The 22,368-nt window shown below is 39.9% G+C and overlaps 2 protein-coding genes and 1 pseudogene across 3 annotated transcripts; 1 reads left to right on the top strand and 2 right to left on the bottom strand.

Moving 5' to 3' along the window:
• Positions 1-2,673: 2,673 nt before the first annotated feature.
• Positions 2,674-3,624, bottom strand: LOC138815633 (olfactory receptor 1N2). The gene has a single exon (XM_070005048.1). The coding sequence runs from the start codon at positions 3,622-3,624 to the stop codon at positions 2,674-2,676; it is 951 nt and encodes a 316-aa protein (XP_069861149.1).
• Positions 3,625-13,386: 9,762 nt separating this feature from the next.
• Positions 13,387-16,430, top strand: LOC138815625 (olfactory receptor 1N1-like; annotated as a pseudogene).
• Positions 16,431-20,434: 4,004 nt separating this feature from the next.
• LOC138816518 (olfactory receptor 1J4-like) lies at positions 20,435-21,608 on the bottom strand. Of its 2 annotated transcripts, XM_070006320.1 has the most exons (2): positions 21,600-21,608; positions 20,435-21,364 (listed from the first exon to the last, which is right to left on the bottom strand). In XM_070006320.1, exon 2 carries the CDS (start codon positions 21,299-21,301, stop codon positions 20,435-20,437), a length of 867 nt encoding a protein of 288 aa, XP_069862421.1. In that variant the 5' UTR covers positions 21,302-21,364; positions 21,600-21,608. The 2 variants fall into 2 exon arrangements, with proteins under 2 accessions (XP_069862421.1, XP_069862412.1); XM_070006311.1 differs by lacking the exon at positions 21,600-21,608 and having other exon boundaries at positions 20,435-21,376.
• Positions 21,609-22,368: the final 760 nt, after the last annotated feature.

Here is a 22,368-nt window from a genome sequence, read left to right as displayed (position 1 = left end):
GGATGGTAGGAGAAAAACAAAGGAGGGGTTAACAATGCTCCATAGGAAATTGACTCATTACCTTTCTCATGTAACTGTAACCCCTCTGTACAGTATCTTTACAATAAAAAATATATTTAAAATAAAAAAGACATAAGACAAAAAATCTTAAATGCATATTATTCAATGAAAGAAGCTAATCTGTTAAGGACACACATTGCATGATATTAAGTATGTGCCTTGCTGTAAAAGACAAAACCATGGAAACAATAAAAAGATCAGGGATCCAGGTGCTGGTGGCTCATGCCTGTAATCCTAGCTACTCAGGTGGCTGAGATCTGAGGATCACAGTCCAAAGCCAGCCTGGGAAGGAAAGTCCGTGAAACTCTTATCTCCAATTGAACACCAGAAAACCAGAAGTGGTGCTGTGGCTCAAGTGGTACAGCCTGGCCTTGAGCTAAAGAGCTGAGGGACAGCTCCCAGGCCCAGAGTTCAAGCCCCAAAACTGACAAAAAAAAAGATCAGGGATTGTCAGGGAGTAGATAGGAGAGAAGGAGGAATGAGTTCAGCACAGAGATTTTCAGGAATTGCAACTCTTCTTTTAGGCTATGTGAAAGAGAATATATACCATTATAGATTTGTCAAACCTATAGAATGTCTAACACCAGAAAGCAAACTTTAATGCATGTTATGGATTTTGAGAGATAGCGATGTGTCCCATTAAGATCAATTGCCTGAAACACATGTTGACAATGGATGAGGTTGGGAATCGTTCATGACTATAAATGGATGGGAAATTTCTGTTCAATTTTGCTGAAAACCCAAACTTGCTCTTAAAAATGAAGTTTGCTGGAAAAAAAGATGTTGGGAAATAGCAATGTTCAACAACAATTGTACTCATTTCCTTATCTAACTGTAATCCCTCTGAATATCACCTTTACAATAAAACTTTTTTTAAAAGATTGTTAATTTAATTCTGGCTTAAACTCCAGCCTGCTGATTGCCCTGTGAATTTCAGACTCTCCACAATTACCTTGAGATAAACATCTTTATAAATACACATATTATAAGAGGAATCGTGCACTTGGGAGACAGGAAGGGAGATGTAGGACTGTTAATAAAAAAGAGAGAGAGATACTATTTACACACACACACACACACACACACACACACACACACACACACACACACACACACACATATAAACTTTGCCTTTTCTGACTTTTGCTTTGGTAGTAGAAATTGTACAGGAATAGAGTGTTGTGGTTAGGAGCAAATAATTTAAGACCAGAATCTTTTTTATAATTTAAGACCAAGATCTTTTAATTATCTCATTATTCCTATCCTTTATTTATCCAAGAGAAAGAGACAGAGGAGGAAGGTAGAATGCCCAAGGGTGATGCATGCTAGTTGTTTGAGTTCCTTCCTTTAAAAACAAAATCTGTTTCACAACACCCAAAAGTCATACTCTCTTTGAAAAACAATGAAAATGACAAAAATTTAGCAAAGCATAAACTTTGTCTTATGATATCAGAAATATTTTATATGTTTCTCTCTCTCATGTGGTGCCAAGAATATTTTTATACCAACCTCCAAATTTACTTTCCTTATTTGAAAAAGTATGTAGCTATCAAAGCAATTATCTTTCAAAAAGATAGCTATCACTAGTCACTTTTGTTTGTGTGCCAGTCCTGGGGCTTGAACTCAAGGCCTGGGACTGTGCCTGAGCTTTTGTGCTCAAGGCTTGTGTTCTACCACTGAGCCACAACCTCACTTCTGACTTTTTGTTAGTGAATTCAAGATAAAAATCTCACAAACTTTCTGCTTGGGCCAGCTTCAAACTGTGATCCTCAGGTCTCAGCCCCCTGAGAAGCTAGGATTACAGGCATGAGCCACTAGTGCTGGTGCTAGTCACTTTTTGCAGCGTTAATTTCTACCAGACAGATTTTGATAAAAATTATTGCTCTAAAAATTGGCAACACACTTGACTCGTTATTTTTAAAAAATAGAATATATTTTAGGAAAAGAACCCAGAGAACAATAAAATTGGCACATAGCAGACACTGAACAAATATTGGATTCTTTTGACCTCTCCATTCCACTAACAAAGGAGTGCCTTTTATGTTACAGACATAAAACGATAAGGAAATACCACACCATAGCATGCATATTAATTTAATTCATATGCCTTGGTTTCATTACTCAACATTATCCTTAAATCCATAGTCACACTTTCCTTGTCATGATCACCACAATGTGATAAATAGAAAGAGAACACATGTTGGAATTAAGTTCCCCTGGTGTTAGCAGGTTATTGATATCCCAAGATTCATTTCTCACAATTCTTCCTCAAAGAACTAGTGTGTCAAATAGCAAGGAAATATTGTAAATGGTCAATAAATTTTTTCCCTTTTGTCCTTTGACCTCATTGCGGGGTAAAATTCCTTCACTCCAGATACCAACATTATAAGATAAGCTTTGCAAGGTTTGCTGTGGCCAATAGATGTTGTTTTAGCAGTGAAGAGTGTAGAATAGTATTCTGCTGTTAGTAATGGTCTCACTGAAATCAGGAAAGGAATGAAGTGTGTGTGTGTGTGTCTGTGTCTGTGTCTGTGTGTGTGTGTATCTGTGTGTGTGTGTGTGTATGTAATGAGGAATCGCTGAAGTGATGGAGGGAAGGACTGAGTGTCACAGTCATGGTAAGATGAATGCTCTCCCACCAAAAAGTCTCCCCAAAGCCTCCTTCATGTCTCTGTTCCTCAAGCTGTAGATGAATAGGTTCACCATGGGAATGACCACCATGTAGAGAACAGCAGCCCTGCTTTCCCTCTCTGCAGAGTGGGTGGATGGGGGAAGTAAATACACACCCATCAGGGAGCCGTAGAAGAGCAGAACCACGGTGAGATGAGAACCACAGGTAGAGAAAGCTTTCCATCGCCCTCCCGAGGATGAGATGCTCAACACAGCCTGGGAAATGCGGGCATAGGAAAACACGATCAGCATGAGAGGAACAGCCAGGAACAGCATGCCCATGGCGATGATCATCAGCTCATTGATGTGGGTGTCAGAGCAGGCGAGCTTCAGCAGAGCACTGGGATCACAGTAGAAGTGGGAGATCACCTTCTGGCCACAGAAAACCACCCGCGTCAGCAACAGGGTGTGCATCAGGGCAGGACAGTTGGTCAACACCCAGCACAGGCCCAGCATTAGTGCACAGAGGCGAGGACTCATGGCTGTGCTGTAATGGAGCGGCTGGCAGATGGCCACATAGCGGTCATATGCCATCACGGCCAGGAGGCAGTTATCCAGGCCACCGAACATAAGAAGAAAATACAGCTGTGTGAGACACCCGGAATAGGAGATGGTCTGGCTCTGCCTGTGAATGTTGGCAAGCATCTTGGGAACGGAGGCCGAAGTAAAACAGGCATCCGTTAAGGATAGATTGGCCAGGAAGAAGTACATGGGCGTATGGAGATGTGGATCGGAGCTGATGGCCAGGATGATGAGCAAGTTCCCCAACATGGTGACCAGGTACATGCCCAGAAATACACCAAAGAGAAGAGACTGCTCCTCTGGCCACTGGGAAAGACCTAGGAGGAGGAAGTCTGAAACAATGGTTTGATTCACTCGATTTGGTTTTCCCATCCTTCGTAGTTCTTGTTATCTGCACACAGAAAACTTTGCGACTTCTCAATATTTAATTATTACATCAGTTTACAAATAGTTATCTCTATGTCCAGAACTATACTGGGAGGAGAGAACCAGAATATAATACATATATTATATTCTCATTGACAAATTGCACATAAATAGATATTTATATAACAAATATATGTTCTATATATTTATATGTAAATATATATTATATATATAAAACTTGTCAAGGAGAATATCTAAGTCTCATCAGAGATGTAAAAAATACTTATAAAAGGCTGGGGTTTTTGCTCAGCACTAGATCATTTGCGTAGTACAAGGACCTTTGTCCAAACACTTTTTCAGAAATAAACAAAAAATAGATAAAGCAAAGCAACCCACAAGATATTTAGAGAAGAGTTAAGATACTACTCATTCTGATTTTTTTCTTTTTTTTAATTTTTCTTTTTTATCAGTCATGGGGCCTGAGCTCTGGGTCTGGGCGCTGTCCCTCAGCTCTTGAGCTCAAGGCTAGCACTCTACCACTTGAGCCACAGCGCCAATTCTGGCTTTTTCTGTTTCTGTGGTACTGAGGAATCGAACCCAGGGCCTCATGCATGTGAGGCAAACACTCTACCACTGAGCCACCTTCCCTGCCCCCAATTTTTTTTAATGTGCTTTCAAATGCACTAACTGGGTTCAGAGATAAGAGACCAGTTTGATCTGAGTAGTAAGTACAAGCAGTTTGCAGGAAGTAAGAGCTGATCATGGCACTGCTGGCAAGGTTAGAAAAGTAATTTATGATGTGCCTTAGAAAGGAGATGCATCATCTCCCTTACTATCCTTCCCCTTTCTCAGTCACACACGAATGCATGTGTGCATAAGTGGGTGTGGGTATGCGTGCACATGCACACACACACGCCACATGCATGCTCACGGGCAGCCTCTTGTGTAGGGGTTGAAAATGATCTTTCGTTTTCAGAGGATCAATTCTAAGTATCTTCAAACTTTCCAATTCTCACCTCTAACATGGACAATTCTCAGTGAGGAAATTTCAGAGCTTTCTGACTTGAGTTGGTCAAGTTGGGGGTTTACGGAGCGCAGCGTTGGTGAGGAACATCTGGAGTGTGACACCATTTCATCCTCCCCAAGCCAGAGGAGGACAGCATATATCTTAGGGTTATAAACACTCTTGGCACAGCATCTCTCACAGCTCATTAGAACCAGCCTCAGTGTCACTGTGCAGCCTGCTCTTTAGCCGGTTCTGGCTGGGTCCCACAGAAGCTGGGGACATCTCTCCCCCAGGGGGACTGGGTGCTCAGCTGCTGGTCTCCAGAGTATACTTTGGATTGTCTTGTTAGAGTACAATGCACTTCAGCCTGACTAGCAAATTCCCTGGGAACTCCCCCTCGTTAATGCTGGACAATTTAACTCCTATACTGTGCTTTAGTTAAAACTAGATAGAAGGAAAAATGAATGGCATGTTTTGATAGGGACCTTTCTGCTTTCTCCAGAGGAATGCTAATACAGAGCAACCCCCTCACAAGTTCAGATGTCTCAAATTTGGCAGTTTCTATGAAGTACAGCAGCTGCTAAAACGTTACTCATATCTTCCATTTTTATAGCTCTTCTTGAACACTTTCATATGATCACAAGTACTACAACAAGCTTGGGAGACTGGAACTATTATTATCCCATTTTACAGATGGCAAACACAGTCAGTGAGGACAATAACATGACCAAGGCCAGGGCAAAAGAATTCCTGTCTGTATGATTCTAGAGATTACTTTCTTAAACACTACACTTCATCTCAGTATCATTTTGGGATGACTAGAGCTATGCTCAAATGATTAACAATTTTACAGATGCAAAGTCACGCTATGTTTTTTAAAAAGCTTGCATTTTTTCTTATTAATAAGAAATGAAATATTCATTTCATTTGATTTGTTTTGCAATGCTGGTTATTGAACTCGGAGCCATTCACATGCTAGGGAATTGTTCTGTCACTGAGTAACATGCCCAGTTAAGTTTTGTCTTTTTTAAAAAAAATGTTTTGCTGTTACTGTAATTTGAACTCAGGGCTTTGTGTTCTGACTTGGCTTTGTCACTCATGATTGGCACTCTACCACTTGAGCTACACTGATTCTGGCATTTTGCTGGTTAATTGGAGATAGGGTCTCATATAGTTTTCTACTCAGCTGATGGGCTGGCTTTGATGTAGATCTTCAGCCTCCTGCCTAGCTAGGATAATAAGTGTGATCCCCTGGTACCCAATTTTATCTGATTTTAAAGTGTAATTGTTTATCTAATTGTCTTTTTTCTGCTGAATGTTTATCTTTTACTATGGATATTAAAGAAAATAAAGAAAATAAGACATTTTATTCTAGGTATTTTTTCTATTCTAGCCATCCCAATATATAGAGAGAATTTTAAAAAATTCTTGACCAAGCTGATAGGTATTTTGTGATTCCCATAAATACATTGTCTTCATAATTAAAAGCCTATTTCTATGAATAGATCATGGTAAGTTCACTTAGCTTTTTCTCCTAAATTTTAAACATCATATTCAAATCTTTAAACCCATTGCCTAGGTTACTTCATACAGTAATATTTGATTTCTAACTCTATCACTTATAGAAAAAGTATTATCCCAAAAAAAATCAAAAGGAAAACATAAAGATTACAAGACAAAGCAAATGGGGTTACATTGATCAAGGACACATAAACTGACACACTGAATTTAAAAATTATTAAAACACTTTTGCAAAACTACTTAAAGATAATAAGTTTAAAAATCTATCATTTATGTTATGAAATAGTGAGAGTAAAGCATCTGCCTGTATTCTTAATTTTTTACAAACAACTTGCTGTGCCAATACCATTTTGTGGTTTTTTACATTGCATCAGTATACAATAATTGTATTTCAATATTTCATTTTGATATTTCCGTATATACATGAAACGCACATCAATCAAATTTACTTTGTCTATTACTTCTGGACTAACCCATGGAACTTTCTCCAAAGTTATGGAAGCACATTTATAACACCTTATATAAGTTTGAAATTATAGGTAAAGTGATGTAAGAGACAGCTTAAATTATTTTAGTAATAGAGAAATCAGTGGTTTGTTGATTTATTTAGATTAATTCTGGCTGCAATAAATTCCTTTTTTACAAGCATAATAATAGGGATAAAATTTGAATAGCAGTTGAGATATAGCATGTATTCCTGAACTATCAGACTTTCTTTCCTTCTCTACATAGAAAAAGGACATATAAGATACCACATACATTTCATATTTTGTGCTACTATGCTAAACTTTGTGTTGTGTAAAAATGATGCCAAGGTTTTGAACAAAATGTATCACATGTTTACTATTGGCTTATTATTTCCATTAATCTTTGAGAAATTTTGATGTGGCTTATAATTTTGATAATATTACTCAATATTTGAGAGAGAGAGAGAGAGAGAGAGAAAGAGAGAGAGAGAGAGAGAGAGAGAGAGAGAGAGAGTCTCTGATATCTAGAGATATACTTTCTCTCTAACTTTTAGGGTAGCCTACCTTTGAACCCAAATCCTCCTGATCCTACCTCCAAAGTAGCTGGATCCTTTTTATTTCTTTCTCTTGGCTTATTGCTTTGGCCAGTATTCTGGTGATATACTGAATAAGAGTAGAGAAAGTTTCTTGACCCTGCTTTTAGAGAAAATGGACTCCATTTTCCACCATTTAATATAATGTTGACTGTACATTTGTCTTATATAGACTGTGTTATGTTGAGATACAATTCCTTTACTCCTAGCTTATCCACAGTTTTTATTGTAAAAGACATTGGATTCTGTTACAGGCTTTTTCTATGTCAACTGAGGTAATCATGTGATACTTGTTCCTTATTCTGTCTATGTACTCTATTGTGTTTATTGAATTACAAACCTTGAACCAACTACACAAACATCTAGTGATACCAAATTGAGCATGGCACATGTTATTTTTTTATTAGTTGATGAATTTGGTTAGCAAGTGAGGTTTTTTTCACATCTATGCTAATCGAATAAATTGATCTATTTTTTTTTATTTTCATCTTTGTTCTCTTTTGAAGCTTTCTGTATTCTTTCCTTGTTTTCTGTATTTACTATTTCAACTTTCTGGTTCTTTTCTGGCCAGGTCTGTTAAGTTTTCTAAAAGCCCCCCGTACTTCAATAGATTTTTCTTTTCCTTTGGAAGTTATCTGCTGTTATTCATTGAATACATATCCTATTCCTATAGACATCCTCTCTTCTTCATCAATGCCCATAAAATGGAAATTTGTTCTTCTTAGTGGAATCTTACTAAAGTTTCTGAAATTTTTTTTTCTGTTTTCTTCTTTTTTATTATATTGGTTCTGCTTTCAAGCCCTGAAATTCTGACTTCCTTATCTATTCTGCTAGCAAGTCTTTCCACTTTATTATTTTTAATATTAAGGTGTTGCCCAGAGGCATTACTGTTTTATAAGTCAAATGATTAGCACACTTCTTTTTGGACAATGTCACCCTGCCTTTGCTTTCTCCCAGTTTCCCTCTCCCATCCCTGCCCACAAGTTGCATAATTCATTTTCTATATAGTGTCTACTAAGTATCATGACTGCATTTGTTCACCCTTCCTCCCTCCATTTCTGCACTGCCCACTCTACCTCAAAAGACAGATAAAAGAACAAACAATACAAAGCAAAAAGGCAAACAAACAAACAAGCAAAAACAATATCAGCTTCATCACCACCACCAATAAAACCCATATTTCCATTTCCTAGAATTCATTTAAAGAAATAGTATTTTAAATGTTAAGAGGCATTGCGCCTTTGAGTTCCTATCCTAAAAAGTATTTTCTGTTAGTCTTACTGTTTCCACTTTATTTTTATTTCTCAGCCTTCAGTTTGTTTTCCAGGAGGTCTCTTTATTGAGAACCTCTATAATATCCTAAATTACTTCTTTATAATTTATCTATGTTTCCTTTGATATCTTTTAACTGTTAACTCTATTTTCTTTCAGCTCATTCAGCTGTATATTTTCTATACTTGAAATTTATTTAGCTCTTAATCTGTGTTCTCCCTGAATTTCTTTTCTTTGCTTGTATTCTCTTTTGGTTTATGTAGCTGCTTATAGATATCCATTTTCATTTTATTGGATATTCTTACTACCAGTCCCTTGAGCTCATTATATAAGGTTTCTTTCCCTTTGCTGACATTTTGGCTTATTTGTATAATTGTTGATTTCTAAAGGTACTGTATTTCTCTTCTTTGTCATTTTTTTATATTTTTATACTGATTTTTTGCTCATTTGAAAACTCATTGAAGTTTTGGCTTTTAGTTGTCTGAATTCTTCTGGGGATCTTCTCTATATTCTCACTCAACTGGGTATTAGCTGGGAGAATGAACTGCTTCTCATTACTGGTTTAGGGATGCATCTCTTTTCCAATTCAAAATAATAAACATTTACATATAGTTAGATACTATTGATAGCTCTATCTGCACAATCACTCATGCTGTGCTGGGAGTTGGATTTGTGTGTGTGCGTTGTGCCACAGGGATTAGAACTAAAGCTGTTAAGAGTAGAAAAGGTGAGAGAAGAACTATCTAGGAAGGGAGATATGGTTTGAAGGGAAATGTTCAGGGAACTCTGAAGCTAAGCTGTGAGACCTGGAAAAGGTTTGAGAGGTTGCAACGCCACCTTGACAATATTTGGAATTCTGAGAATTGGAGATGGAAGGGTTAAAACAGACAGCTCTGGAGAGGGTTAAGAGGCTGGAATGCTACCCCTTTCCTTAGTGTTGGACCTTGAAAGCTAGATAAAGTGAAACACATGTTTGGATTTTGCCTGTATTGCAGTCTTCTCTCTCAAAATTATAAGGGAGCTAGTAGTTCGTTAAGTAGCCAAACCCTGTTCCAAGGTGATCATCATAACAATACAGTTTGATAGATTTGTTTTCTGTACATATCTATGGTAACTTTCCCTGCAGGAACTCAAATAAATATGCTTACTGGTGGGAGCGTGGGGGTTCAAGAGCAGGTGAGCCTCAGGCTCCCTGGTCTCTTTATGCCTTTTTCTCGTTTCTTCAGCTCCAGAGTCCCATCACTCTGCCTCACCTTGTGGTTAGCAACAGAAATGGGATGTGATGGGTGCAGGGATCCAATATACTCCTGTGTAGGTATATATTTCAGTTGCGGTAGAGAGAGGTGGTGATGTTAGAAATTGCAAATGTGTAAAAAAGATAGAAATTACAGGGTGAAGGAAGGGGGAGTGGAAGAATTTACCAGTGAAACAAAATAAGGGAGAAAGGAAAGAAAAAGAGAAACAAGGCAAATGAGTAAAGAAAGAGTACTTAAATAACTATAAAATAAATAAATCCCTAGATAGTTTTCTATCCTAGGTGAGAATAAGTTTGTTGTCAGCTGAGCTCTGTCATCAGAATAGATCCACACTTCAGTCTCAGATCCCACTAGATTGAACAGAAGTAATTCCTCTCGTCAGGTGGGGGGAGGGGTGGGGGGAGGAAAAGGGAGAGGGGTGGGAGGGCAGGAGAGCACACTCTGCCTCTTTTGAAAATCAAGTCCTTGCCTTGTTCAGGTTGTGTTTCCTGGCAGTGTCCCAAACAAATTGTTTAAATAGCGATACAGGTGGACCCATTGTAACAATGAGATGTACAAGATGTTATGTGGAAAAACGAACTTTACAACTTTGGCAAGGGGGGGTGAGATGGGAGAGCAGGGATGGAAAGGGGAAACAAAGGAGGAGGCAACAATGCTTGATAAGAAATGTACTCATTACCTTGCACATGTAATTGTAACCCCTCTGTACGGTATTTTCACAATAAAAACTTATTAATAATAAAAAAGATAAAATGCAGGAAGTCTCTAAGCTTCTCTTTGAAGGAAGAAGTAACTGTTCCAACAGTCCAACTCCCCCCCCCAAATGTGGGCTGACTAATGAGGTAATGCCTCTCAGCGGTACTACCTGTCACAATGGAAATCCTCGGATCTAAGACCTTCTGGGTCAACACAGACAGGTGTCCTGGGGAGAGGAGCCAAATATAGAAGAGTTCATCAGCACTTACTTTTCTCTGGGAGTGTGAGAAATTGCTATGCCACTGTACAAAACACTCACCCACCACAGAGTTAGGAGTTTGTTACCTGTCACGGAGCTTCATGTTCCGCTGTTCTTCCTTTTATTTTGAGCTACAGCGATGCCCTCAGCTAACTGCAGCCTCCAGCACCACTATACCCAACTATCAGTTGAGAATGGGTCCTAATAAACTTTTATGCCTGGGCTAGTCTCAAACTTTGATCCTCCAGATACCAGCCTCTCAAGTACCTAGGATTATTATAGGTGTGATTTATCAGTGCCCATCTCTGCTCTCTTTCTTGCTGGGATTTTAAAAAAATGTGTTTTAAGCCTTTGAGAAAATATATCCCTAGTCTCTAACACACATAAAAGTCTAAGAGAATCTCTGTCTCTGTCTCTGCCTCTCTCTCTTCCTCCTCTCTCTCTCTGTCTCTCTCTCTGTCTCTTTGTCTCTGTCTCTCTCTCTGTCTCTCTGTCTCTCTGTCTCTGTCTCTGTCTCTGTCTCTCTCTGTCTCTCTGTCTCTCTGTCTCTCTGTCTCTCTGTCTCTCTGTCTCTCTGTCTCTGTCTCTGTCTCTCTCTCTCTCTCTCTCTCTCTCTCTCTCTCTCTCTCTCTCTCTCTCTCTCTCTCTCTCTCTCTCTCTCTCTCTCTCTCTCTCTGAGTCCAATCTCAAGCTTGCTAGGCTAGCACTCTACCAGATGAACTATGTCCCTAGGCATTTTTCCTCCTATCCTTTGCTTTGTTTTGTTTTCCAGATCGAGTCGTGGGCTAACTTTGCCCATGCTGACTTCAGATTTTGATCCTGCTACCTTCATTTTCCAAGTGAGTGGTTCTGTAGGAATACGTCACCATGCTATACTTATTTTTCAGATAAAGTCTTGCTAACTTTTTCTCCATCATGGCTTTGAAATACAGTACTCTTGTTTCTGCTTACACAATTGTAAAATAGGAAATGTATTCAATACCTTGCTCATGTAACTGTAACCCCTCTGTACAGCATTTTTACAATAAAATACGTACAAAAAATAAAGTAAATATAAGGAAAAGTGAAAATAGGTGCCTATAGATGGGGGAAGATCCTGTTTGTAATTATTAATTAACACAAGGCCAACATTGGACTGTCTTGGTTATTGCTTCCTGAATCATCTAACTTTCAACTTCTGAAGTTTGTCATTACTATTTGCTCTCATTGCTTCTCTGTCTTGTAGGCTTTAATGTTTTTATTAAAGATTATTTACTTTTGGTAGAATGTGGTAGAAAGAGTAAAATTTTAGATGCCTGAGATTACTACAACATCTTGAAGTTGAAGTGTGAGTATTCTTTAAGAAAGATATGCCCAATACTATTAAATGGTCGGTAGAAGTGGCCATTAGAAACTTTGAAATTTCTTTAGAGGAAGAACTTAAGATGCAGGAAGGTGGCTCAGTGGTAGAGTGCTTGCCTTGCATTCATGAGGCCCTGGGTTTGATTCCTCAGCACCACGTAAGCAGAAAAAGCTGGAAGTGGTGCTGTGGCTCAAGTGGTAGGGTGCTAGCCTTGAGTTGAAGAGCTGAGGGACAGCACCCAGGCCCAGAGTTCAGGTTACATGACCGGCAAAAAAAAAAAAGAGCATATAGAAAAAAAGAGCATATAAAGACAGAAATTTATTTCAAGGAGACAGAAGATATATTTGCATATAAAGTATATATTTTTAATGACAAAATGTAGTTACAGATCAATACCAATATCAGATCACTTTAATGCTATCACCTAGCATAAAGGAAGAGATAAAACATCTGAATCTTGGGCTGTGATGTTGGCTCAGTGGTAGAGTTCTTGCCTCACATGCATGAGGCCTTGGGTTTGATTCCTCAGCACCACATACACAGAAAAAAAGCTGGAAGTTCTGCTGTGGCTCAAGTGGTATCGCGCTAGCCTTGAGCTGAAGAACTGAGGGACAGCGCCCAGGCCCAGAGTTCAGGCCCACGATGGTCAAAAAAAAATCTGAATCTTAAAATGAACCAGTGGTTTGCTAATCTGATCTGTTATAATAGGGACATAGGTAAAAATTGGTCAATTAAATGTGTTGGCACTAACAAGGTTCCAGGGAACTCTTTCCCCTGACTCTGTCTGTAGATAATCCAAAGTGGTTTTGGTCTGATGATCCATTCCTTGTTTTTTAATCTATCAGTTCAAGCTTCAAAATATTCATCTAAAGTACCTAAACATTTCCAAAGACCTGGATTAGGTGAGATCAGAAACCTAATTTCTTTGAGTCATCTCAGATATTAAGTACAAATACCCCTCTGTGTGGTCCTTCCTGTTCTGACTGATGAATGCAACTCTGACTGCTCCAGGCTCCTGTTCTGATGTCACCTCGCCTTGTCTTTTTCAGTTCTGTGTTTGTTTATTAAGGCGTCTCATTTGGAATCCTAATCTTCTCTCCCTTCTTTCATTTTCCTTGCACTGTATATCTTAATTTCGTAGTAATCTGATTTTGTTTCTGACTGTTTGCCATTTGTCTTTACTCTTCTGGATTCTGAGCCCTAATTCCAGTGAAGCTCATCAGGAAAATTGTCAGGAAGAATCACCTCTTTCCCACCCTAACTAAACACATTTGTGGTGCCTTGTCTATAAAAAAAAGAGTATAAAGAGAAAAACAGATCCACACAGTTGCCAGTAGATAGGTCCTAACTCTGGAGATGTTGCTACACTATGTTGAAGCCAGGTCTTACGAGTTGACTGACACAATAGATGATCAGGTAGGGAGGTAAGTGAAGGGTCTTTAGCATCTTGCATGGGAGAGGGGGAGAATGTCCTAAAGTCCAAAAGCAAGTCGTTGCAAAGATCAACAGAGTTTCCGGAGGCCACAGATAGCATGAAGGATGAGAAACCCCATTGAGGAATGGAAAGGCCAATTTACAGGCAAGATACACTGGCACAGAATACAGGAGTAGGATAAATAAAGGACAGTGGTAAATGTGTTCTTATGACGGAGAGCTTTGAACTTTCTTTTGAAGGGAGAGATTTGGAGAATTTTCTAACTTTAACTCATTGGTACCAAAGACCTCAATAGCAATAGCCTAATGAAGGCATTATATGCTGACATTCCTAACGAGAAATACTACTCTTCCCTAAAATAGCTTACAGCCCCTTTGAGAGTCTTAACAGGAAGCAAAGGCCTTCATTGCTGAAAACAGAGTTCGCAAGTCCGAAAAGCATCCAATTCTCTGCTAATCTGTACCCTCTTATTTTGATGAGCTGCAAAATCCTACTTTTAAGAAAGCTTGTGATGGGCATTCTTACTGTAATGTTATAAATCACAGGACTCCAATCTTTGTGAAGCATCACAGGACCCATCATGAACTGGAGTAGGAAATATAATAACTTACTCTGTGGCTCCTTGAAACCTCTCCAAAAGGTGATATGTTTCTGAGATGTGTGTTATTTTATATACTTTGTGATTTAAAGGTAAGCCAGTATATAATAGTTCTTCATGTTCCTCTTTTTGGAGTTTGAAGCATCAATTTCACAGTATGGAACAATACTGCAGTTTGTCTATTGACCTGGAAGTGTTTTTCTCTTTAGGCACAAATTCTGATTAGTGAAAAAATAGAACGTAAGTTGATTTAATGGGCAGGGCACTGGTCCTTGACACCCTAATTTTCAGACCGTATCTTCGTCTCAGGCAGAGCAAAAACTTATTCACCATTTCACTTATTTGAACCTTGGCTAATGTATCCGTGAATCAAAGAGAAGTTCTAGGATAAGTAAATCTAAACCAATGCTTCTTAATCCCAATTGTGAGTCAAATTACCAGAGGAGGATGTATTTTTTGTTTTCACCAAAAGGTTTCAAGACTGTTTGCTAGAAAATTTAAATTTAATTGATGTGACTTAAGGGAGGAGATTCTATATTTTCTATAAAGACAATTAATTTTGATAAACTAATTGTCTCTAAAATAACACCCGGAAATGTTAGCCAGGTGATCTTGTAGGTTCTATCTAATTATTGAATTTCATTATTATTCTACAAAACATAAGGACAGAAGGGAGGAAGAACAGGTGGCACTAAAGATGCTAAGCTAGGAATCACAAGGGATTGAATAGGAGGTGATCATTAAAAAGTTACTTTGGTGTATTGATGAGAAGTGTAATGTCTGCAGGCCAGTGCTAGGGGTTTGGACAATGTATCAAATGTTTGCAAGCTATGGGTCTCTGTAAAAATTACCCAGCTTGAGCTCAGAGTTATTGTAGGCAATAAGAATAATCTCCACAAGGTCATGTGTTGAAGGACTAAAGGAGAGACTGTGCACAAATGTTCTGTGGTATAGCTAGTGGCTAATGAATGTTGGCTCGAGGGTAAGTAATTCAAGTGCCCTTCAGTTAAAAAAATGAGGTTTATCTAATTAAAATGAGGTTTATTATGAAGGGTTTTTTTCGTTGAAAGAAATAGTGTGTGTATATGCTTTGGAACTATCTCCTCCCAAATGAATGAGTTAGTTCACCTCAGACTACTCGTGAATATACTACATTGCAACAATGGAATTGATATAGAGCTGGGAGTCCTATGGCCTCATGATACCAAGGATGAACATTCCTGGAACCTCAATGGAAGAGTGTTCACTGTACAAAAGATTAGATTGAAGGGGATAGAGGGAAAACAGAAGGTTCCTGAAAAGAAGAAGGAAGCAGGGTTAAACTGCAAGGATAAACAGGATTAGGACCCTTGCATCTTTAAGGGATATCCGGGAGTTGGAAATTCAGGAGCCAGCGCATGTGACTGGACAATCAATACAGTCTCCTGTCTTCTACATCTCCAGATGCCCCCAGAGTCATGGAAAATGGGTCCAGTGCTCTGAATTTGCTCTCCGAGGAATCTCTGAGTTGCCAGAGCAACAGCAATTACTCTTTGGGGTTTTTCTGAGTGTGTATCTTGTTGCCTTGAGCGGGAATGTGCTCACCGTCCTGGCGATCGGCTCTGACCCTTACCTCCAAACACCCATGTACTTCTTTGTGGCCAACCTGTCCTTAGTGGACCTGGGTTGGATTTCGTCCACAGTTACCAAGATGCTGGTGAAATGTATAGTCTCAGCATGACAGCATCTCCTATACCAGCTGCCTTACATGAATGTATTCCTCCCTGATATTCGGGGGATCTGGACACCTTCCTCCTGGCTGTCATGGCATATGATCGCTAGGTGGCCATTTGCCACTCTCTCCACTCCTCTACAGCCAGGAGCCCCCCAGGTGTGTGTCCCGCTGCTTGCATTGTGTTGGGCTGACTCACACGCTCCTCATGGCTCAGCTCTCCTTCTGCATGGTGGGGGAAGGTGCTCGCTTTTTCTGTGACATAGCTCCTGTCCTGCAGCTGTTATGTTCTGACACTCACATCAACGAGGTGGTGGGGGGGGGGGGTTGCCATGGGATGCACAGTGCTCATTGTCCCCTTCGCATGCATTGTCCTGTCCTACATCCTCATTGTGTCTGCCGTCCTGAGGGCCCCCAACCCTGGTGGGGTACCTAAGGCCTTCTCCACCTGCCGCTCCCACCGCTGTGCTTGTCCATGTGTTTTATGGCACGCTCTTTAGTGCCTACCTGTGCTCTCTGTCACCTCTGCTGAAAAAGACATTATTACAGTAGTAATATATGCAGCGCTGAACCTGTTTATCTATAGCTTAAGAAACAAGGACATGAAGGGGGCCCTAATGAGGCTCTTCAGTCACAGCAGAGATTTTTCCTCTTAGATATAGAAACAGCAATAGTGAATGAAAAGGCACTGTCCTGGAATCAGTCAAATGGACTTCGGTTTAGGGTCTGGTACGCAACAGTTATAAGCCTGTCTTTAGTCACTTTACCTATCTGAACTTTTGTTTTCTTGTCTAAAAAGCAGAGACAATATTTTCCTTTGTATCATTCCTTCCATCTTTCCTTGAGATCACTTCTCCCCTCTCCCTCTCTCCTTCTCCCCACCCCACCCCTCTTTCAGGCTGGTCCTGGGGCTTTTACTCATGGCCCAGGCACTGTCCCTAAGTTTCTTTTTGCTCAAGGCCAGCACTGTACCACTTGAGCCACAGTTCCACTTCCTTTCAGCTTTAGATGCTCTATTGGAGATAAAGTCTCACAGAGTTTCCTGCCCCAGCTAGCTTCAAACCATGTTCCTTCTCAGCTCTCAACCTCCTGAGTAGGTAGAGTTACAGGCATGAGCTACTGGAGCCTGGCTTATTTTTTTCTCTTGATCTCTGTCGCTGTCTGTATTTCTTTCTTTCTTTTTATTTGGAGACAAGGTTCCACTACTTAGTCCAGGTTGTCCAAGAACTTGTGATCCTCCCACTTCAGCAAATTGAAGGATGTGATTATAGATATATGCCACCACACCTAGTTCAATAGTTTAAATCTGTAGTGTACAAGTTTTGTTCCATTATATTAATATTTTTTCCTCTATTGAGAATTACTGGCCTTTAATTTGATTAATTGCTTTTTTATTTTGTTTTGTTTTGGGGGGAGCAGGGCCTTGCTTTGTCAACCCAGGCCGGCTATGAGCTCATTTTTCTCCAGCTTCTGGATTCCAAGTGTTGGGATTTTCCACCTGCTCAGATGACCTGTAATTTTCATCTGCCTTTTGAACTGAGAGAAAAACTCCCTCTGTTTCTCGTGATCATCTTTTTCAGGAAATGGCTCATGTTCAGAGTTCGAAAGTCCTCTGAGGACACAGTTAGCGGGCCTGAGAGAGGCTGAGATGTGTGATGACCACATACAACCTCACTCTGTTCCCACAGCCTGTATCTTCTCTGGCATCACAGACAGCGGCTCAGGATGCTTCAGCCAGCCCCACGTGGAGTGGGAAAACAAAAACGGTGTTTTTTTCTAAGAGTCCTTCTGTCTTCTGGCTCCATTGCTATTCTCAGAGACTCTCCATCTACACATTGTGCAGTACATGTCAGAATGCTTTTAAATGAATTTGTCATTTCTCACTCTCTGTAAACAAAGTAGATGTTGCCGAGTACCCACTTTGGCTTTCCCTATGTAACTTGGAGGCAGTTAGGAGTTGAGTCAGCTTCAAAGGCTTACCAGGGATCACTGTTGCCTATCATTATTCAACATTCTAACACCCAGCCAAAGTAGTTAGATCATAGTCAAAGTTCCATTTGTAGTCCTCCCTCCATGCGTTCCATTATGTTTATCTCTGATCCCCAATAAGGTCACATAATACAAAAGAAGGACAGTGGGATGTTATATTTATTTATTTACTCATTCATTCACATGCTGGCCTTTGCACTCAGGGACTGGAACTTGCTAGACAAACACCCTACCACTCCAGACATGCCTCCTGCCCTTTGCTTTAATTATTTTTCAGATAGAATCTTGCAATGTCTGCCCATGCTGGCCTCAGATCATAACCCTCTGGTATAAACAGAATTACAGGCAGAAGCCACCACACATTTAAATAATATACATTAGCATTCAGATTGCTTATAAATCTTTGTACCTTGATGGTTTAATGTGACTTTATTGAGGATCAGAGGTAGGTAATGAATGTCTTCTTGCCCCCTTGCCTCTTCAGGATATTCTAGCTCCTCTTCCTTAGAGTCCTTTTTGAAAAAGCAGATGACCTGCAACTTGCTCCTTCTCTTTCCTAAAATTATTAAATTTACAGCTGTCCAGCCACCAATCCTGTTCTTAAGTATCTGCCTTCAGGGCCAGAAATAAAAACATATCTTCTTCCTGCTTCCCACCAATCATCAAGATCAGTCTAGTGTACCTTCAATGTAATCTCTTCTCCATCCTCATGCCATGATGATCACTCAGACACACATCAGCTGTTACTTGGATTTACAACACACTTCCAACTGAATTCCCTGACTTGAGTCTCTCAACTGAGAGACTGTCTCCCAACTATCTCTTGCATTGAGAATCATTACCCGAGAAATCAGTTCTCAAACACAAGTTCAATCTTTCCCATTTTCTCCTAAAGAATGACACCAAGTCACTTGTAGGGAAAATTCTAAACTGCTAACATATTATTCCTATACAATGTAATCCTTGACTCTTTACCTAGATTAATTTTGTTGATGTTTCCTTGATTCATATATACTTGTACTTGGAAAACACCTAATTCTTTTTACTTGCTAGAAATATTTTTATTTTGAGGTAGGTGCCAGTTGCTTATGTCTATAATTCCAGCTATTGGAGAGGTAGAGATTGGGAGGGTCGTAGTTTGAGGCCAGACTAGATAAAGGTTAGTAAGACTTTGTTTTAACCAATAGACAAGTGTAGGCATGTGCCTAATACCCTAGTTATAAGGGAAGCATAAATAGGAGGAAGGAGATTCAGGCATAAACATGAGACTTTGTCCCTAAAATAACCAAAGCAAAAAGGGCTGGGGCATAACTCAGTGGCAAAGTGCTTGCCTACAAAACATGGGGCACTGAATTCAATCTCCAGTACCATCAAAGACAGACAGACGGGGCAGGGAGGGGAGAATATAAGCAGGACCTCACTAAAATATTTCCAAGATGTTTATCTTATTTCTATTTGGTGAGATTAATGGTGTTTTTCCCCTGTCCTGGGGCTTGAACTCAGGGACTGAGTGTTGTCCCTGAGCTTCTTTTGCTCAAGTCTAGTGCATTTCCACTTGAGCCATAACACCATTTCTGGCTTTTTCTGAGTAGTTTATTGGAGATAAGTCTCCCAGAAGTCCTACCCAAGCTAGCTTTGAACCTCAATCCTCAGATCTCATCCTGCTGAGCAGCTGGGATTACAGGTGTGAGCCACTGATGCCCAGCTGCAGTGGGCTAACACCTAATTTTTACAATTTTTCCTGAATATAATATGCTATTTTAATGCTCTCTGTCCCTCCTGCCTAGACTGTCATGTGTCCTTTTGTGTATCAATCCTGAGCATTCTTCCAAATGTAAAGAATCACTGTATAAAGCAATTTCTAGTTTGCCAGAAAGCATATCTTCATTTGGAACAGTAGCTATGTCTAACTTTGGGCTACAATCAAATAAATATGTCATTTCTGTTATGTCTCAACCTCTTTGACTCTAAAATAGGAGGTAATAACGGTGCCTGCATAAGAAATAATACAGTTAGGGCTTTTGATACACTGCTTGACACACAGTAACCATGCATAACAAGCACAATTATTTGTGGTGGTATTGTATTAAGGCACTTTTTTGTATGCTTACATGTCTTCAGTCCGTCTCTCTCAACATTCCTACATGAACACTTCTTTACTAGGACATTGTGTCTTTTTTATTTCATGTATGATGAGGAGAGACTGCCTGGCATAAAGCAGGTACTGTGTTAGATAGCTACTGTGAGCTGGAGGTGAGGACAAGAAGTGCTATATCTTATAAATTTTGATTTCTACAAGCTTCCTATTTCAAGGGTAGTCTGTACCCAACATCTTTGCACAATTAATAAGAACAAATGTGTTTCCAGGAAATTAGAAGGGAAATTAAACCTCTATTAAATATGCGATTACAAAATCTAATAGACTCATTAATCAAGATATATTACATCCATAAACTCCTCTGTACAACTACATAAAATGATGATGAACTAAAACAGTCTAATAGGCAAGAAAAATAACCAATAATGTGAACACACAATCACAATGTACCCAAAAGTTGTGCTGAAAATGGAGAATAAGCAAAACAAAAATGCAATTCACGGCATAACATACCAGCAGAGCGGTTAGCCTTTAAATGTGAGTCCATGTGTTCATTATAAAAAGAAGAGAAGGTCATTGAGATGTGATTTTCACCCTGTTCATAAGCTTCTCCAGGGCCCCTTTCATGTCTCTGTTCCTCAGGCTATAAATGAAGGGGTTGAGCAATGGGGTGACTACCGTGTACATCACAGAAGCAACTATGTCTTTGACATGGGCGGCACCAGACGAGGGGATAAAATAAACTCCTATAATCGTGCCATAATATAAAGACACCACGGAGAGATGGGAGCCGCAGGTGGACAAGGCTTTCCAGATTCCTTTGGTGGACGGGATTTTCAGGATGGTGGCCACAATGCATCCATAAGAGATCAAGGTGCATGACAGCGGGATGGTAATGACAGCCAATCCAACTGTGAAAATGACCAGCTCGTTGAGGGAGGTGTCTGAACACGAGAGCTTGAGCAAGGCGGCAAGGTCACAGAAGAAATGGGGAATCGTGTTGTCAGCACAAAAGGAGAGCCTGGCCAAGAGGAGGGTGTGAGACAAGGCACTGGCACAAGACAGGACCCAGGACACAGCTACTAGTAATGTGCACAGCTCCTCTTTCATGATGGTGGTGTAGTGCAGGGGGTGACAGATGGCCACATACCGGTCATACGCCATTGAAGTGAGGAGAAAATTGTCCATGTCGGTGAAAAGTATGAAAAAATACATCTGCGTTATGCATCCTGAGTAGGAGATGGATCGATCCTGAGTTTGCATGCTCCTCAGCATATTTGGAACAGTGACAGATGAAAAGGAGATGTCGGTGAAAGCCAAGTGGCTGAGGAAGAAGTACATGGGGGTGTGGAGGCGGGAGTCCAGCTTGATGAGCAGGATGATGAGCAGGTTCCCCAGCATGGTGGTCAGGTACATGGCCAGGAATAGAGCAAAGAACATGCCCTGCTGTGCTGGCTGGATGGGGAGCCCCAGGAGGAGAAACTCCAATGCAGTGCTCTGGTTCTCCCCTGGCATTCTCCTCTTCTTCCTGTTAAGCATTGAAAGATGTGGAAGAAGTCAGAAATAAACCAATGTGGATTTACAGTAGCCATATAAAATTAAAGCTCTTTCTGTTGGTGATTGTTGATCATGTCTGTCTGCATTACCATATTCCTACAAAAAAATCTTTTAAAGTGCATTGTATATAAAATCATTTACCAATAGAGATGAGATTTGAATGTGCAAGAGAATATAGCGCTCTCGTGTTTTTCACCATGTAGAGGAAGGACAATAGAGACAAAGTTATAATGTGCAGCCATCTGTAGTCAGTAGGGAAAAAGGGTTCGTGGTCTTAGCTTGTCTTAGCAGAGGTAAGGTGGGAAGCATATTAAAAGCATCCAGTTTCTATTCTCCTTCTGTGCTTTAAACAATAACATTATCTGTCTTTCCTCTGCCTGGCTTGTGTTTCCAGTGCGCCTCTGCTCATTTAAGCATATTGATGCTTCTCAGGTCGACCCTAAGGATTAGAACCCTGTATCTGATGGTAGTGTGGTTTATTGAGAATCACATTGCAGTTAGGAACAGATTTGAATTCTGGAAACATCAGTTTATATTTGTGAGTTCTGGATCAACTACCTGGTCTGGGCCCCTGTTTCCTAAACTTGAGAAAAGACTATGACTCTGAGTTGTAAGAATATTCTGAATACTAATATAATAAAATTTAGGAAGCACAAATAACAAAAATTGGAAACAATATGTTGGTTTTAAACCCTCCAGTTCATGAGGACCATTTCTTTCTCATGACTGCAGAGGGCAGTCATGAGGAAGAAATAGCTCAAATGCACAGGCCACAAAGTTATTTCCTTATCAGATTAGAACTGGAATGAGCTCATTATCAGAGTCTGATCATATCCCACAAATTAGAGAATGATAACTCTGATTCTCCAGTGTTTTGAACTCCTCTCTCTCTTTCTCCATCTTCAGCTTTGCTTCAGAATCTAATGAGAAGTTGCAATATGAATGCTGCA

This window comes from Dipodomys merriami, unplaced genomic scaffold (assembly GCF_024711535.1).
Source record: "Dipodomys merriami isolate MVZ:Mamm:240054 unplaced genomic scaffold, mDipMer1.0.p SCAF_11, whole genome shotgun sequence".
Lineage (NCBI taxonomy): Eukaryota > Metazoa > Chordata > Mammalia > Rodentia > Heteromyidae > Dipodomys > Dipodomys merriami.
Note: the sequence above shows the minus strand (reverse complement) of the source record. Positions and strands in the feature narration are given on the sequence as shown.